This window comes from Copidosoma floridanum, unplaced genomic scaffold (genome assembly GCF_036245765.1).
Source record: "Copidosoma floridanum isolate Cflo_tuat_1 unplaced genomic scaffold, Cflo_Japanese_pri ptg000007l, whole genome shotgun sequence".
NCBI classification, from domain to species: Eukaryota; Metazoa; Arthropoda; class Insecta; order Hymenoptera; family Encyrtidae; genus Copidosoma; species Copidosoma floridanum.
This window is the reverse complement of record NW_028321884.1, coordinates 807,957-826,853: the sequence shown is the minus strand read 5'-3', so window position 1 is coordinate 826,853 and position 18,897 is coordinate 807,957. Positions and strand designations below refer to the sequence as shown.

Here is an 18,897-nt window from a genome sequence, read left to right as displayed (position 1 = left end):
GAAACTTTCCTTCCCCGAAAATATCTTCCCCAAGCGCAGAATTGGTGACGGAAGGAAACAAAGAAAGCCCGATGTGATGTGTGAAACTTTTTTAATTCAGTAATCTGCTATTCTTTAAAATGTTTGGAAATCCATATACGCGCGATTCATGTGTATTTTATTTGAAAGTCAGAAATCCATACCGAACGCTGAGCTTTTTCATTTACCACAGAGGTCGCGGATTTTATTGAAAAATTCAAAATATCCGCAAATTAAGGCTTTTCTTGAGTAGGTATCATACATTTACAAGTTCCCTTATTTATAGTCATGTTATGATTTTTTTAAAATTCAAGTATATCAATAGAGCCTGACACGATTCATGTAGTATGTTTTTAACTTTTATGCCACTAAAGTGTATGTACATATATACATCTTATTTAATTTTCCTTTATTTTTATTAGAATTCGTATAAGCTCAGTTGATATTATAATGTATTAACGACACGACCACGACGTCGCAACCGATTTTATTTAATTGTTGCACACATTTTTTATACGCATTATCAATTTGTAATTTTATTTCGGGAGAAAGAAAAAACATCATTAACAGCATTAAAAAAAAAATCTTTGAATATCATACCATTTGAAAAAAAATTTTTTGGTGATTTGTATTTTAATGTTGTTGCATTCTTCTGCTTATTTTATTTTAATTTGGTTTTCGCTTACCCACGTAAGTGCGACGATGTACACTAGACGGCCAGATATTCGCGGCCCCCTCCGATGAGTTGAGTGACTAAAGTATACATGATTTCAGTGTCACTCAACCCGCGGAGGGGGTCGCGAATATCTAGCCGTCGTCTAGTGTACCAACAAATAGATGGGGGATGGGGGTGGATCACGATTTGATACAGCAGGGCACTGTGCACTGCCGCTTATTGCCGCAGGTGCTGCAAGTGCTGCAACGGTTGCAGTGCAACCATCATCATGCACACACATGCGCACTCTCGAGTCTCTCTACAGATATGTCACCAGTGAACTAGCCATCCGCATCATTGTCACCGCTGTTTTTGGAATTTGCAGTCTGTGCATCTGCACTCTCTGCACCACCCCCACAACACGGCTTTGACTTCGATTCTCCACAGTGTATTATGATCGGGTTATTTTTCTTTGAAAATGATGTCATAAGTTTACTTGTAGTTGGCTGTTGTGTTGTGATACTCGTGGTACAGAGCTCAGAAAGTAAAATATAAAGACTTGTTTAAGTTACATCCTTTACTTTCAAAAGTTTATCAAATCATCTCAAATCTAATTTGCTCGAATTACCGCTCTCTCACATATCGACCACACAGACCAACCCAGTAGTCCCAGTAGGGTACATGACATCCGTCATACCCTCAAAATTCATTTTTACTATAATCCAAATGCGTGTGTGTATGTGTTCGAGTAACATCTGATGAACAATCTTTATAAATTATCATCGGACGCCGTGATGTCAATCACAGGAACGAGGAGGTTTATTAGGCGTGTGCCAGCTGTTGTGTTATTTTTCACAGCTTTATCTATCTGATGTCCGTAGATCTGTTAGCCACCTTACTTTAATGAGACAACTATCATAATAATCAGGGCAATCATGGTAAGTTTTGTTTACAAATCGGTCACGTTTCAACTACAAATTTAATAAACGTCATGGTTTTAAACAGACCTGGCTTGGCTAGGTCATGTCAATAGAACTGATTACATATTTTTCGTCGCAGGAAAACTCGACTTGTTCAGAACTCGATTTTGTTTACGATGACGCTGACACACATGCCAACGAAATCGCTGAGCTTTACAGTTACACGGAGCACCCAGAGTTGCAACTCAATGTTAAAGTAAGTTATTGAAACTTAACCATGATCTTTTAAAGTGTTTAATCAATGAATCTTTAGGCTTTCGAGGACCAAATGCAATGGTACAAGTTACGTCCGGTTTGGCAAAACCTGACAATGGACCAACACAAGTCAATAATTTTTAAGCTACTCGATCAGCTCGAAGTATCGGATAAACAAATGCGAATGAAAGCAGTTAGGTGTATTTTATACTTGGCACAGGGCTGCTGGGCAGAAGTTCAATCTGATAAAGAGCAACAAGAGTGGGAAAGGAAAAATGTCATGCTACTGTATGAGTGTGGAACATTTTCGGCATTTGTTGAATTGTTGAACATTGAAATTGAGTAAGATAACGAATTTCTCATTTTTAAAAAATAATCTTAAGGTTAGAAAATAAAAAAACTGTTAATTGTTCAAATAATATGGTGTAGAAACAGCGCTGCTGCAAGTACAGCCATAAGAAAATTGGCCATAAGTCTTGCAGATTCAGTGGATCTTCGTGTTATATTGTCTGTTTTATATGTTATTACTGAGGTGATGAGAGAAGAAAATAAATGTTTGGACAATTCTGTTTATAAACACAATGTTGAATCTTTTAAAGAAGAATTATGTAAGACGATTTTTCAATTTTCATTATTTACATTTTAATGTAAGTATGGAGAAAATGTAACCTTATCAAATTATTACAGTGAACCCTAGCGAAGATGAGTTGCTAACTGTAAAACTACTAGGAATGGTGACATCTTTCTGCAGTGGGTCTGCTCCACATTTTCCAATGAAAAAAGTTTTACTTTTGTTATGGAAGTTAATTTTAGTTTCATTGGGAGGTATGGAAACTTTAAGAGAACTAAAGAAAACCTATAGAGAACAGGCTGGTCTTGATAATCTTCAAGAAGATACCATAGAAGTAGCAAAAGTAATGAGACCGAGTTCTCCTCCATCGAGTGCCACAGATTTATTGGATTCGCAAAATTTAAAGAAAACTAATAGACCTTTGAGAAGAGTAAATTTTATCAATTAATAATTTGAAAAATTAATTGCTAAGTATTTTTTAAACAAATTTTATTAATTTTACAGAGTTTAATGAAACAAAGTTCATTGGATGAGCAAAACTTGGAGTATGATTCAAGTATGAAGCTCATTAGAAACGATGATGGTATGGATACTTCGGAACGTGATGTTGATGAAGGAGTTTTTTTAAAGGACCCTCAAGTTGGACCTAATCAAACTTTTTATGACAATCCCAATGATCAACCTCAAACAAGACCAGATACCCCTCCACCCACAAAAATCAAAGGTAAGTCACTACAATGTTTTTTTTTTTTTTTTTTACTTCAAGACATTTTAAAATAAAATTTTAATGCATTCAATCATTTTTATCACAGGTTTACCGTGGGCTCCAAAAGTTCGTCAAAAAGATGTCGATACATTTTTGGATGTTTCGAGGCTCAAATTCGTGGGATACAAATTGCAGGGTGATCGCGAAAGTTTAGCCGGGTTACCTCAGCCGATTCACGAGGGACTAAGTACTTTGAAAAAAGTAAATATTTATAAATTTTGTAAAATTATTCCCAAATGGTTTCAATCAATTTTTTTATATTACTTTTACAGCACATGTATACTTCACTGGCAGAAATTCAAATTCAAAAGGAGGAAGAAATTGCTAAAAATCCAATTAGTACACAAGAACCCACAATTCGACAAACCGCTACGGAAATTCTGTATCAAGCAATGTTACCTAATTTACCTCAACATATGATTGCATTACTAAAAATACTATTAGCTGCTGCACCAACAAGTAAAACTAAAACTGATAGTATTAACGTGATGTCTGACGTTTTACCGGAAGAGATGCCGTAAGTTTTTTCGAATATGCAATTCTCACGAATCTTAGCCAATGCACATAAAACTCAACAATACGAAAAATTTCAGGGTCACAGTGTTACAATCCATGAAACTTGGTATTGACGTTAATCGTCATAAAGAGATTGTTGTCAAGGCAGTTTCGGCCATATTACTTCTTTTACTGAAGCACTTTAAATTGAATCATGTCTATCAATTTGAATTCATGTCCCAGCACCTTGTTTTTGCCAACTGCATACCATTGGTCTTAAAATTTCTGAATCAAAACATTTTGGTATACATTGAAGCAAAAAATGTGTAAGACTCAATACCTTTTTTTTAATTAATGTTGATTTTTCATGTTTTTTACTTACCTTAGTGATGATTGCAGCATTCCTATACTCGATTTTCCAATGTGTGTAATTGGTGATCAGCCTGAACTTACAGTGGATAATCTTGAAATAGGAGATAATCAAAATTATTCATGGAGAAACGTGTTTTCTTGTATTAATTTACTCAGAATACTCAATAAATTGACCAAATGGAAACATAGCAGAATAATGGTAATGTAATCTTTTTGATACGTTTCTATATAAAGGAAATTCAATACTTGATAACGAAATTTTTTTCAGATGTTGGTTGTCTTCAAGTCGGCTCCTATTTTAAAACGAACACTAAAAGTGATGCATGGCATGTTACAATTGTACGTTTTAAAGCTGCTTAAAATGCAAACAAAATATCTAGGGAGACAGTGGAGAAAAACAAATATGAAGACAATCAGTGTCATATATTCCAAAGTTCGACATCGTTTGAATGACGATTGGGCTTTTGGAAATGGTAAAATTTTAAAAGAATACATTTATAGTAAGGCTTGATAAGCAAATAATTTAACAAAGTCGATGTGTTCACAGATTTGGAGGCTAGGCCATGGGATTTTCAAGCTGAAGAATGTACTCTTAGAGCATGTGTAGATCGTTTTAATAACCGGAGATACTCAAACGCGGTAAGAGACGAAGAGTTAGAACCCGTTGACACGTCGATAACGTCGGTGCTCGGGACAAATGTTGAACTGACTGATGAATTTAAGCAACACTACGAACTTTGGCTTCAGCAAGAAGTTTTTCAAACTACAATCGATTGGGATGAACTGTTGGGGCCCACGAACTATGAAATTTAATTTTCATTACAACATTTACTGGGTATAAGAAAATTTGTTTTGTACAAAAATTTTCATTCTTTTCCACCATAATACCGGAAATCATTTTTTTATAAAAAATGAATTTTTTTTTTTTTTTTTCGTGTAGTAAATGTAGTATATATACCATTTTTTACAAATCGCAGTCTCGTGTTGTATGCAAATTTTTTAAATTTCAAGTCAATTTGATAAGATATATTATGAGAGTGATGATTTTTTTACTTTACTGTATAGTCATTGAAAGTTTTCGAGTCTTTTACTGAACGCACCGACTGTGGATTTACTTAAAAACTTGTAAATAAACATAATACGCTTATATTTATATTACTTATCTTACAAAAACACATAGTCTTTAAACATCTGTTTGTAGCTTAATTTTAATCAAAATAACTAATTAACTTGAAATTTTTCATATTTTGATAAAACGTTTTTTTTTGTAATACTTGAGAAATTATAAAGATGTATCAAGATACTCGAAGCTCATCTGATTACCATGATTTCTTTGTTACTTATGTATACTATTGTAGTTTGCTTTGAAAAACGTCTTACAATTTTTGATTCAGAAAAATCATGTTATATCATTGTCTGGAAAATGTTAAGAACAATCATGATATTCCGTTTAATTTATTTATCTAATTATAAACTATGAAACATATATACTCGTTGGAAATTCATGTTTATTTTGTCGTTACCTTGAGTTTTTCTCAAGCAGAGCATACGATTCCCCAGTGATGCGAATAAATTGATAATAATAACATCCGGTTATTTATTTATTATATAAAGAAATAATTTTTTATTTTAAATATAATATAGACATATAAATATACTTTTTTTTATCGATTTCGCAGTGGTTTTGTCAATTCGATACAAATATAATAAACTTTACAGTAATTTCTACAAAAATATAAATGTGCCAACATTCAACTTGGATGTAAGTCACAAAGTGGTTTTTTTTTTTTAGTCGATGGAAATGCAAAAAAGTTTTTTCAAATGATCACAGATCAATTCATTTCGTAAATGTACACGGTTCGTAGAATCACGAAAATTAAGTACGCTGTCTAATGTTGCGGTCGAACCCAGGTGTAAGTTCCATAAAATACGAAATTGTTTCTCTTCGCCATCTCGTTGGCTTCTTTTGGTCCCCGCGAGCCGTATCTAAGGATAAACACGCGGTGTTAAATTACAATGACGAAAATAAAATATTTAATCTTCTATTCTATAGCAATAGTAAGGGATTTTATACTTGTAAGGAGTCGGACGTATGTCTTCCGTTTCAATCTGATGAAGCAGAGGCGTGAAAATTCGCCAAGCCTCGCTGAGCTCGTCGCTGCGAACAAAGTGCATCTGAGAGCCACAGAAAACGTCCAAAATCAGTCTTTCGTAAGCATCGGGCAACTTGAGACCCTGCAAGAAAGACAAGAAGCAATAGTAAAAAAACAAACCACCCACGGATTACTGCGTCGCGTGGAGCTCTCTACTTTTAATGCACCTTGTATCTACTGCAGTAGGTCAAGTCGAGCTCCGTTTCCTCCATGTCGAAGGTAATGCCAGGCGACTTGGTCATCATTTTGATGTAGAGAGCTTCACCTGGCTGCACCCTTATGACCAGCTCGTTCCGCTTGCCCTTGCCGTCGAAGATGTCACCCGGCACGTCTTGATATTGTATCCTGACCTCGGCCTTCCGCTCGTTCAGCGCTGCGCACAAAACCAACAACGACAACTGATTGCTCGAGATACATCATCATAGCGTATAGCTGCAGACGAGCTAAGTAAAGGTGCAACTCAGCCGACCTTTGCCGCATCTGAGGAGAAAAGGCACACCGTCCCAGCGCTCGTTGTTGATCTTGAGAACGGCCATGGCGAAGGTCGGTGTGTTGGATCCGGCGGGCACGGTGGCATCGTCGAGGTAGCCTAGCCTCGCCTCGGGATCACTGGCCTCCGGATCGCCGACGTACTGGCCGAGCACAACATCATCCAGCTGCAGGGGCCTGATGCACTTCAACACTTTGACCTTCTCGTTTCTGATGTCGTCCGGATGACAGGAGGCTGGCTTCTCCATGGCAACGAGCGACAGTATTTGGAGCAGGTGGTTTTGCATGACGTCACGGATAATGCCGAACTCGTCAAAGTACCCGCCCCGACCCTGGGTGCCAAAGTCCTCCTTGAAGCTTATCTGAACCGAAGCTATGTTGTCCCGGTTCCAGGTCGGACTGAAGATTCTGTTGCCAAAACGCAGCGTCATCAAATTTTGGACCATCTCCTTGCCGAGGTAGTGGTCGATGCGGTATATCTGCTCCTCCCGGAAGAGCCCTGCCAGGTGGTCCGAGAGCTTCTGCGAGCTCGCCGCGTCCCGCCCGAAGGGCTTCTCGATGATGACCCTCGTCCAGCCGCTACAACCAGTACAACCGAGAGAGTGACGATCATCGCGTATAGGTGTTGGGTAAATGTTATAATGTGTATTATATATACGCACTTTTGGGCCATGCAGGTGCGTTGGAGGTGTACGGTGACGGGCTCGAAAACAGAGGGCGGGAGCGCGAGGTAGAAGAGCCGGTTCACCCGGGGCGCGTTGGCCTCGAGGCGCACGAGCTGCCGATCGAGCTCGGCAAAGTCCTCGTCGCTTTCATACGAGCCCGCGGCGTAGTGGTTCAGCCGCCAGAATTCCTCGTGGCGCTCCTCCTCGCCCGGCTTGACCTTCATGTACGGCTCGCACTTGGCCCTGAGCAGCTCGATCGTCAGCTTACTGCGCGCATACCCGAAGAACATCGTCGACTGAGGCAGCAGGTTGTCCCGAAACAGCCACCACAGCGTCGGGTAGATCTTCTTCTTGGCTAGATCACCCTGAGAGACAACATAGGACGAGCTGTTTGATGCGTGTATGCTTTTATTGTGTATATATATATAAATTATACATACCGATGCTCCGAGAGTGACGAAGATGTGGGGAAACTGACTGTCAAAGTGGGTGCCCTCCATGTGATCCATTTCCTCGGACTTCAAGGACTGCCTGATGTACACCAGGCTCTCCTCAGTCGAGGCTCCTGTTGGCAATTTTTCAAACACATCGTGCGTTTTTTAATTGATTTTTGGAAAATCGGCATTTTACGTAGATCGCGTTTGACGAAAACTTTCTTTCGTCGTGCGATTCTGCACGTTAACGTGTTCGCGCGGCGCCGAGAACTTGACATCGAGAAAATTCAAGTTCACGCGATTACTTAATCTTTCACCGAGTCAGGCGCAAGTAGCGAATCGGAAAATCAACATCAAGTGTATTCTAATCGTTCGGCATCGGCAGTAATCACGTGGAACACGTGACAGGCGATATATATATAACGGAGAGGTGCGATAAGTGCGCGCAAAAATTCATATCGCGTGAGCGTTTGCCTTCCTGTGTTCAATAGTGTATTTATTAGGTATCGGTACTGGTGCGCTCAATTTTATCGAATTAGTTTCACTCGACAGTTGCTGTATTATTCATACACGTATGAACACAAGGTTGGTTGTGGAAATAAACAAACAAGTTGGACGATATGGTTTTCAAGTGAAAATTGTTTCCCTCGAATCCACACTTTGAGAAGTTCCTAATTTTTTTTCGCAAGCCCCTCACCCCCTCTTGCTGTCATTGAGTACAAAATATGTTTTTGTTTTTTTTTTTTTTTTTTTTTTCCTTACGAGTACTCTAATTGTTGTAACAACAATAGCCTTGGCGAGCGTAAAGGCGCGCGCGGCTGTTTTTATAACGCGTGTCATTGTAATGAGTCGAGTTCCAGGAGATTTTCACGACTGGTTTTAAAGATACCCGAAAACCCTTTGTTAAAAAGTACAGTACTGAAGGTGTACTTTCAAACGATTTCCACACGTGAGTACACGCTTTCAATGCGTAACTGTAAATTAAGTAAATATGACTTATTGCCCCCCCCCCATTGATAATAGTAAAAAGAAAACTAAAAAGTCGGAAAAATTTGGTTTTTGAAATTAAATGTATACACATAATATGTATGTATAGGTGCAAAGAGAGACCATCTACTCACTTGGCACCACCGGGTGGTGTTTCGCGCGTCCGTTGGGGTAGCTGTTCATCTTGATGGCCAATGGCTTAATGTTTTAATGTAAACGACAAGTGAGAACCGAATGGTTGTCGCAACGTTCGAAAAGAGACAATATTGAGCAACTGACGGGAAAAACTGCTCCGTCACGACTCAATAAAATAAGTACGGTTCACGTGTATACTTGAGTAGTTTGCGTTCGCGCTGCTCGACTCGCTTTGATGAACTGCCTTGGCGCTTCAGAAGAGACGCGAGACATCCACGCCGGAATCCACCAGTCATCAGGAAGTAAAAGGTGTGCGTGCAAGCGCGCGCGTGTGTGTGTGCTCCATAACACGTGTAACTTACGTATAGTTTAAAGTGAGAATTGTTCAAACAATAAGTTTACTTTGGTATTTTTACTGTTGTATGGTGCAAGACAAAGGTGGACTGAATCACTCATCATGATGATCACTAAATAATTACTACACGTATTTTGGACAGACGAGTTTATTTTATTTTATTTTTTTTTTACAGGTACTTACCTACATCGTGGACTTGGAAGCGACGAACAACTAAAATATATATACATGCATGCGCTGTTCCCAATATTTTGGAGCGCTTATATGCGTCGCACGTGTTTTTTTTTTTTTTTTCTTTTTTCTCGTCGATGTTTTGGAGCTCTTGCACTTTTAATCGTAAATATATACTTACTCCGTGTTAGCGAACGAAAATAAACGATCGCGTGCCATAAATGGATTTTCACACCGTCATTGAAATACTTTTAGCATCAATTACTATTAATTTTCGGCGTCGCCTCGTATATAAAAAGCAGAGTCGACGAGTTGAGGATTGTTATACTTATATAGCAGTGAATAAAAAAGCGATGGGAGGGTGATAATATTACGAAGCAGAGATTTTTAGAACACTAATCACCTACTGGAGCCATTATTATATATATTAGTATGCACAACATAGGTATGTCATATACCTACGTGTATTATGTATATTACACATCGGGCCAACAGACCGGGACCTGTGCTTCGCGCTCTTTTGGCGGTAACTACAATAATAATATAGTACATACTGTACTACGAAAATTCAAAATATATATGTCCGTTCGAGTCCTATCATTTACTTTTATAAATAATACACTTATTATTTACCAACATAGGTACGAGGGTACAGCAGGTTCGTATATTGTTAAACTGTTAGATAAAAGTGCGACGAAGGCATAGTTGTGTGTGTTACCTATCGGTACGCATATCTTAAATATTTAGTCACAGCTCATTACCGAAGAGTAACGAAGACAATACTACCTGTGATATGGCCTGGTGCCTTTGAGAAGACCGACTTTGTATTATCGTCATGATAATTATGTATATCATGTGTCCCACACTTTCGCTTTATTACTTCTCATAACTTGCACACGTTTCAAGGTACAAAGCACTTAATTTTATACATTTTAAATATTTTTTCGATTTTTCGTTTTAAATACCTCACGATGTTATTGGAAAATCGTTTTCATTTATCCCATTTAAACGTGTATACATCCTCAATGATTTGTTCTGGAAAAATTTATCAAGCAGCACTTTTAACCTTACGTCGCAGAATGAAAAAAAGTTAAAAAATTAGCTTTTAAATGCCGGTTGGATAAAAATTTTTAATTGTCGTGATTTTTTTTTTTTTTTTTGTAAAAAAACATGAATAATAATATCTTGACGATTAAAACTTTTCGAACTTTTTTTTTTGTTTTTAATCATCAACTGGAGAAAATCACTGGTGTTTGCGTAATAATTTCAAAACGCGATTCGCAGTTTCCTTTTCCTTGTTAAGTCATCAGAATAAATATTATACCTATACAGATGTATACTGTAACAAAAAATTAATAAAAAAAAAAAAAACAAATCATCAAAACAATGCAACCGCACAAAAAGCAAAGGTAATTGACTTATTTGATAAAAAGTATCGTGATTCGAGTTGGGTATTCCTCGTTTTGTTTTTTGTGAAACGTTTAAATAAAACATCGCCGAGGTAATGAATAACTGAAACGAGCCGATCGTACGAGGTGCTGACGATGAATTATGGAGAGTAACGCATACACGCATTCGTATAATTATATGCACACGCGAGTTTATGCTAATGTATACCAAACCTATCGTTCGACCCGATGTGTATACTTATGGTAATCGCAAAATTAAATAGTTCTCACAATTTTTGACAATCGTCCGGCAAGGAAGAATCACGCGAGGAAAGTACGTTTCCAAATAATTCGTTTCGTCAAGGTACGTACTTATTTCTTTTTGCACTGTTGCAGATTACGAGATTTTTCTATTTATCATATTTTTTTTTTTTCACACAGCACAGTATCTCGGAAAAGGCCGATAATCATCGCGGATCTGATAAAATATAAATAATGCCTAGAAGTTCCGCGATATACTATATGTATTGTAAATGAAAAAAAAAAGTAACCAATCATATGCAATTTCAATATTTGTTGATCTTATTTCTAGTCATAACGTGCCTAATGCCCATGTGAGTGATGCGATAGTAATTGGTCCTCCTTACCTGATCATAATTATAATTATCGACGATTGTCGCAGACAACGAATAATACTTTTTCGAACTTTCAGTATAAAACAGCAAAAAGTGTTGTTAAATATAAAATATGACTACATTTTAGAGGTTAGCATGAGAAATACGTTGTACTAGTTACCCAAGTATAATACACGTATACAACAAAAACCACAGTGTATTCCATTACAAAATGTTTCTCATGATAAACCAGTATATTATATCTGCTAACCTGGAAAATGTATGTTATTTTTTATTGTTACAACACTTTTATCCTAAAGTGAAAAACGGAGATGGCGTGGAATGTTTTTTCAAAACTCAAATGCGAACGAGAGAGCAAGTATATCCGTACAAGTGTACCTAACCACACGCGGTGGAGCGAAGCAACTCTTATAAACTTTGTATAGTTGAGCCACGGAAGAGACGACCATTCAAACAAAATCAAAAGTCTAACTGAATCTCGAGGCGACGGTGTGGATTCTGCAGCTGACATGTGGATATCCCGCTACTGTATACCATTGAGTCCTGATGATGCACTTCGTCGTTTGGGCACCTCAACAACCAGGTGGGGATAATTACCTGTGCCTTATATCAGCATTATCAGCTTATCCCTCGACTCGCGGCTAGATAAATATTATCTTTCGGCTACTAAGTACGCATTAGCCTAACGTCACGTGCATTCGCCTCGTGGCTATTCTCACTTTTTACCTCTTTTTTTTTTTTTTTAATTTTCAGTTTTTGTTCGGTTGTTTCTCTTCTCAAATTGAGATACCCACATAGTGTACCCAAGGGGACATTTTCAGAACTTTTCCACGAAAATCACGCTATTCAGAAAATTTCACACAAGATCTTTTTACTTTTCCTTCAAATCAGCCGAGAATTCTAGAGGTACTTAATATTGTTTATAGGCATTGGTATAAAAGTTGTTAACGACAAAACAAAGAATAATAAATTTCAAGCACCGTACTTTTGGACACAATTATTTTAGAATTGGAGAAACAAAAAAGGAATTGCATTCCGATGAAAGTTACGCAATGCGAAGGAGATATCGTTTGACATGCGTTCGACGCGCAGAAAAATCGCGACCGCGAACTAGTACGTACCTATGCATAAAAGTGATATTTTTTTTTTAAAAGCACACCTCCATCATCCGATTTGTTTTCCCATGTGGCTACTATGTTTATATTCTTATGGCTACTATAAATACAGGACTCATAGGAGCTTTGCTTTTTAAAAATATATGATAACAATCAGTTGCGTAACAGGATAACGTCATACTTTAGCATTATTAGCAACACATATTACGAGCAAGTTACGTTTTTTCGTTTCATCGTAAGTATATTACAAGTGTTGCGCATGAAACATTTTTTTGTAGCAACTAAATGTGTCGTTATAGGCGAGTTAATTGACATAATCTTGCTGCTTACTGGCTGTAATACGTCCACGCAATTTTTTTTTGTTTATTTAACATGTCGGTGATGATTTTTTTTGCTGGGATATTTATTTTTACCTCTTCAAATATACCCTGTAGTTGCCTTAAAAATTTAATTTTATTAAAAAAGTTTGAGTTGTATCGTAAGTACAATGCATAGAATAAGAATAAGTAGAAAAGATGCGTTATCACGCGGGTCAGGCGACTGGCCCACATGACGTATGGCCTGATGGACGCATCACGTGACAATGAAAAAATATAAGTGCACATATTACATACTTTTGAATTTTTTATTTTCTCACGATTATTTTTAGTACTACCGATTCATGTATGTTGTACTTACCATTTTATCTTTACGATTATTTTTTACTATCGTTTTAATACTCGTTTTTATGATAAGCGCATTATAAAAAAATTTGTATGTGTAAATTAAACTACAACTATTATTTTTTCATTATTTTTCGGACATGCGATCTCCGATTAAATTTTGTAATTCCACCGCGAATACAATAGCACCGTATTCCAATTGCAGCGTAAATTAAAGACAAGTGGGTCACGGCTTGTCAACATTTTTCCTTGATAATTTCGTTTAGTGCGATTTTTCCCAAGAAACGTAGCACCGCGAAAGTCAAGACTTCGTTTACAACTTTTTCATGGTATATAGGTACTGGCACAAAAACAAAAGCACTGCCGAGATACACTTACTTTTTACGAGTTGTATGAGAGTCTTATCTTTTCAAGAGTTGATGCTTTTGATATATAATATATGGTCAGGGGAACTCGATAAAAGATGTACCTAATAGTCACGTCTTGACGAGATTTCCTTTAAAAAATTTAATATAACTTAAAAGCCAACGTTTTTATAACGTAGTTCTAATTATTTTAAATAACGAATGGGTAGAAAAATTAAAATTTGTTGGTTGATTAGTGTAAATTTTAGCATTGAATTATTATATGATAATACAATTGGTCTGAGCAAAACAGATTAGATAAAAAGAGTTGCATAAAAGTGTATGCGTGAAAAAAAAAAAAAAAAAAAGAATTCATAGAAAGCACTTACTTCGACACATTGTAGCCATCTCAATTATATTTGTTTTTTACTTGCAGAGGTATCCCTTGGAAAATTGTTTGCCTGGGTAAACCAGAGCGACTCTCACTCTCCTTGTCCGATCTGTAATAAATCGAAAAAAAAAATCCCACGTCAGGAAATTCATTTTATTTCACCCCACAGCCTATACAGTTCTTGCACTTAAGCTACCTGTAACCTCCTAACTCCTCCCGCTGGAACCCCCTTAAAATGTTTTAATTTTTCGTCGGATGCTGCTCACATACCACAGAAACCAACTCGTTTACGAAGTGAAATAAAAACTCTTACATTACTTTTTTTCTTAAGGATCGATAAATGATGTTATGTATTCTTATACTTATATGCACACAGAGTATAGAGAGCAGTGACGGCGATAACTCGAGAGAGTGGCTGACTGTGTGTATACACATATATTGCGTATATTGACGATTCTCGATTTTGATTGAATCACAATATAATATATATCCGCAAAACTGATTAAATAAAGTATAAATTAGTAAATAAAAGTATACAATCACGCGAAGAGGCGTGGATGTACATACATTTATATAGTGTACGTAAAGTAGTAGCAGCAGCAACAGCTGAGAGACTAAGGAGCAGAGAAGCCAGAAAAAAAAAGGGATCGGTCAACTCTATAACACTTCTGACGTTCAAAACTCGATTTTCCTGCACAATCACCCGATCCTTGTATAGAGTATATATGTATACGTAGATGTATATATGTATTCGAAGCAATACAAGTTTTACTGATACATCGCATCTGAGGGCAACGTATCGAGAAACAATACTTTGAAGTATGTCGTCCTTGATTTTCCAAAGGACTTCCAAAAAGTGTAAAGTCTATACTGAGGTTGATGTGCAGGTTTTACGCGCACTTTGTATCACTTGAATTACCCATTAATACTTTGCGATAATCGAACCACGCACTCTCAGCCGATTGTCTGATATAAAACTGTTTAAGCAATTCTTGAAATTTCACCGAGTACCCCATATATTTAAGTACAGCGATAAAATTTTGTTGATTTAATTATTTGCGTGCACGCAGAATCCTCTTTTCTGTCACCATTAATTTCATCAATCATGTTTGGAGGTGTGTGTGTATATATAATACATGATGTGGCTTCTGCTTTGGTCGTATGGTGTAGCAGACAACATCGAATATCGAAGATGTGAAGTGTAAAAAAAATATATATACAAAAATTAAGTGTATATCGTATAGAAAGTTCAGTGTTTTGTGCTTTGAAGTTTTGCAAAATTATTTTAGCTGCCATTGAACTGGATAATCTAGAGTAAATTCAATAATCTTTTTAAATTATTTCAAATTTATAACCAATGAGCAATAAACATAACCTACGTGTAATACACAACATTTTTATGTTTTATAATGTCATTTAAATTTTTAGAAAATGAGGCTCACAACTCTATTGAGAATTAATACCCCTAACAAGGGAAGAACTCCTCAGCCTATAAATAAAGTACCTTTTAGGGAAATGATGCCTCTAAGATTGAAAGAGAGAGTTTCTGGAAAGTCAGACACAAAGAAAGGTAAGGACTTTCAAAATTAACACGTAAATCGTCAACTAATCATCAGTAAGAACATCCCGATTCATTGATATAATACATTTCAGAGGGAAGCTGTTTGCATGAAATAACAATGCTCATTAAATGTCTAGAAACAAACGATTATGAGAATAAAATGTGTGTAAAGCAAGCAGAAAGTTTAAATATATGTTTTGAAAACTTTCAAAAGGCCAAAAAAGGGGCCAAAGTGACCAAAGAAAAAGGTAACTTGGTACCTGGTGAAAAATCCTTGACTCACAAGCAAGTCCATAAATTGTTTAGAATGCAACCACTGTCGTAATTTGTTGGATTTAGTTGAATAAATATTTACATTAAGGAAACAAGAATCGTTTTATCTCGATATTTTTATTAATAAAACAATGTTGTAATTCCAAAGTTTTGCTGTTTAAAACTTTTTTCAATAAATAGGCATACCTCCCTAACATACCTTTCTTGATGATATGGAATTAAAATTGAAGGTATTCATAATCCTTTCTATTCTCAGTTTCAATAGATCTGTTGAATTTCATATCACGACAAAGATCTCAGTTAAAAATATACAAAAATCTTCACCATTAATAGTTCTTTAGTTCATGAGCAAAAAAAAAAAAATTTTTCACTTTTTCAGGATTTGTATAACATCTTCATCTTGCATAACATGTTGTATGCCAACCCTTTGAGGGGAATATTTTGTACTAGTGCCCTATGAAAAAAAAAAAAAAGTTAATTTAGAAAAAAAGTTAATTTGATGTAGAATTTAAGTAGATTTGTTCAAAGACTGTGTACATACCCAAACAAGTGCATATTTGAATTGGGCAGCTAAAGTTCTATGGATTGCATGGCAAACATGTTCAACTGATACTCCTTTCCTGAGAATCAAGCCATCATCAAAGTCTGGAGGTTGGCCGGGTTTTTTTGTGTAGACTCTTATGAGGGATAAGAATTCCCACAGAGTCTCTAACAAGAAATCTAAATTCAGCTTCATGTTGCAACTGGAATGTTAAATTTTTTCATACATCTAATCTATGTTCTTTTGGCTTCGATTAAAATATCATTTTATAAATTACCTAACTACGACACTGTTTGGTTGCCTGGCAATCCTATCAACTTCTTCGATTGAAATTTGATCAATCTTATTGTAAACGTAAAGGCATGGAAGATATACACGATTGGCATTAATAACGTCAATCAGTTCATCGGCACTGCAATCTTCTCTGAATAAAACTTCAGCATTGAATATTTTGTACTCGTGCAAGATCATTTGAACCAACTTTTCATCAACTTTGGTCAAAATGCAAGTTGAGTTGAAAGACAATCCACCACCTTTTTTTATTTTGAAGTATATGTTGGGTTTCTTTTTGTTTAACCTAATGCCCACAGACTCTAACTCTTTTTCGAGCAGCTGCCTCTGTACATCTTGTTTGGTAGCATCCAACATCATTAAAACTAAATCTGCTGTTCTTGCTACAGCTATGACTTGCCTTCCTCTACCTTTGCCCTGAAATAATAATTAAACCAAACATGAACGCTTTTCTAGAAATAATCAAAGTCTAGGAATATGCTATTATTTACTTGAGCAGCTCCCTCGATGATACCAGGCAAATCGAGCAGCTGTATGTTAGCACCCTTGTATTCAATGACTCCTGGTATACAAGTGAGAGTAGTGAACTCGTAAGAAGCAGCCTCGGATGCTGTGTGAGTCAAGGTACTGAGTAGAGTAGATTTGCCCACAGATGGGAAACCTATCAGAGCCACCCTGGCATCTCCAGACTTCAAAACATCAAAGCCTTCACCCTTTTCTGACTTTTTCGAAGGCTCCAACAGTTGCGAGCGATACTTTGCTAGTTTTGCTTTCAGCAATCCCAGATGGTACTCAGTTGCTGAAAAAAAGTCCAATCTATTGTCAGTTGGTCAATTAAGATAAATAAGAACCGTAGATATGTATAGCTAGCACATAACCTACGACTGGCCTTTTACCTTTATTTTTCTGTGTTCGCGCGATCTCCTTCTCGATTTCTGATATTTTTTCCAGAATTCCCATTTTGACCGTTAATCACTGAGCACCGCAAATAATCACCGGCGACAATAAAACAATAATTCACGTGCTGTTCTGTTATCGTCCATGAGTTCAGTAAGTTTTGATATTTGTTGAATATGTTATAGGTATTACTTTGGAGTCGACGACTGGTGATCTCGCTCGTATCAACAACTTTTCGGATTCTTCATACAACTACTCTTTACACACACGCCTTTTTTACCGATTGAGTTGATCAACTTTGGAAGGATTTAAGAGAGTTTCAAATAATATAACTTTTACACAAACGATTTTTTTTTTACTTTATCGTCATGATATTGTTAGAAAGTAAGTAATCTTTCATTGTAATCTTTCTTTTCGACGTAATATAAATTCACCCAACCACCATTATTATTATTTGCACGAGTGCAAGTTTTATTTACATGTACATAATTACATTCTATACTCTGTATACTCATGTACGATTATCCGAATTTATTGTGCTATTTTAGCTTAAAATGTAAGTAGGTATTGTCACTATAAGTAGAGGGTTACACTTTTTCGTGTACCTACGCAATATCGGGCCCTCTTTTGGGGGATAAACTTGTGTATGTGTGTATGTGCATTGAACAATAAGTAGTGTAGGTCCCTGATTGCACAGGCGAAAGGAAAGGAGGGGTACGAAATTCATACTTGAATATCCCATTAATTTTGAAAGGATAAAACATGGTACCTACTCAAGTAAGCGATACTCGTGTGCAAAATTTAACGGCAGTAATCCTATAGTGAGGGCGTTTGAAAAGTTCTCGTGAAAATATATGTATATAATATACGTACACATACGTATCAGTAGAAAAGGACGCGGTGTGGTCAGACAGCACAGACATATATATATCCACGGGGGTTGAAAAAAATATGTTCTCGTGCACGGTGCACCTAGTTACTTATTATGCATAGCTATACACGATGCATTGAAAAAAAGAAAAAAAAAAAAAAAAAAGCAGCAGCACTACGGAATTTGTAAAAAATGTGCGCCAAGTAAGTCCACCCCGAGACGAACAAAGGGACGGAGGATGAACAAGAGAGATGAGCCGGCGGGGTCGTTCGTGGTGCAGGTGTGGAAGAAAGGCGCCCCTAACCGAATTTCATGCTCTGTGCACGTAACTATATATATATATATACACTGTAGTACAAGGGGTTGCTGCACGGCAGAGCGAGGGCGCACCGCGCACCGGTGCCCAGTGGGGTGTATAATATATACCTTACCAGCTTACCACATACAATTATATGTGTAGTGGTGATCACAATATATATAGAGACGA

General features: G+C 36.7%; 4 protein-coding genes across 8 annotated transcripts; 2 read left to right on the top strand and 2 right to left on the bottom strand.

The window, feature by feature from the left end:
* The first annotated feature begins 945 nt into the window (after positions 1 to 945).
* On the top strand, positions 946 to 5,722 carry Strip (striatin interacting protein). The gene is made up of 12 exons (XM_089588983.1): positions 946 to 1,611; positions 1,733 to 1,849; positions 1,907 to 2,190; positions 2,278 to 2,456; positions 2,536 to 2,849; positions 2,924 to 3,143; positions 3,232 to 3,386; positions 3,458 to 3,702; positions 3,779 to 4,006; positions 4,080 to 4,251; positions 4,321 to 4,525; positions 4,600 to 5,722. Exons 1-12 carry the CDS (start codon positions 1,609 to 1,611, stop codon positions 4,863 to 4,865), a joined length of 2,388 nt encoding a protein of 795 aa, XP_089445109.1. The 5' UTR covers positions 946 to 1,608; the 3' UTR covers positions 4,866 to 5,722.
* On the bottom strand, positions 5,636 to 14,986 carry Zw (glucose-6-phosphate 1-dehydrogenase Zw). 5 transcript variants are annotated; one of them, XM_089588986.1, is made up of 8 exons: positions 14,544 to 14,986; positions 13,975 to 14,085; positions 7,800 to 7,924; positions 7,357 to 7,724; positions 6,675 to 7,273; positions 6,373 to 6,578; positions 6,127 to 6,287; positions 5,636 to 6,038 (listed from the first exon to the last, which is right to left on the bottom strand). In XM_089588986.1, the coding sequence occupies exons 2-8, from the start codon at positions 13,991 to 13,993 to the stop codon at positions 5,942 to 5,944; spliced, it is 1,575 nt and encodes a 524-aa protein (XP_089445112.1). In that variant the 5' UTR covers positions 13,994 to 14,085; positions 14,544 to 14,986; the 3' UTR covers positions 5,636 to 5,941. The 5 variants fall into 5 exon arrangements, with proteins under 5 accessions (XP_089445112.1, XP_089445111.1, XP_089445113.1 ...); XM_089588985.1 differs by lacking the exon at positions 14,544 to 14,986 and adding an exon at positions 14,173 to 14,353; XM_089588987.1 differs by lacking the exon at positions 14,544 to 14,986 and having other exon boundaries at positions 13,975 to 14,116.
* Positions 14,987 to 15,118: 132 nt separating this feature from the next.
* Positions 15,119 to 15,938, top strand: LOC149375332 (uncharacterized). Its single transcript, XM_089588989.1, has 3 exons — positions 15,119 to 15,290; positions 15,405 to 15,546; positions 15,630 to 15,938. Exons 2-3 carry the CDS (start codon positions 15,408 to 15,410, stop codon positions 15,860 to 15,862), a joined length of 372 nt encoding a protein of 123 aa, XP_089445115.1. The 5' UTR covers positions 15,119 to 15,290; positions 15,405 to 15,407; the 3' UTR covers positions 15,863 to 15,938.
* LOC106640068 (developmentally-regulated GTP-binding protein 2) lies at positions 15,909 to 17,771 on the bottom strand. The gene is made up of 5 exons (XM_014353949.2): positions 17,539 to 17,771; positions 17,134 to 17,441; positions 16,629 to 17,059; positions 16,352 to 16,553; positions 15,909 to 16,264 (listed from the first exon to the last, which is right to left on the bottom strand). Exons 1-5 carry the CDS (start codon positions 17,600 to 17,602, stop codon positions 16,178 to 16,180), a joined length of 1,092 nt encoding a protein of 363 aa, XP_014209435.2. The 5' UTR covers positions 17,603 to 17,771; the 3' UTR covers positions 15,909 to 16,177.
* Positions 17,772 to 18,897: the final 1,126 nt, after the last annotated feature.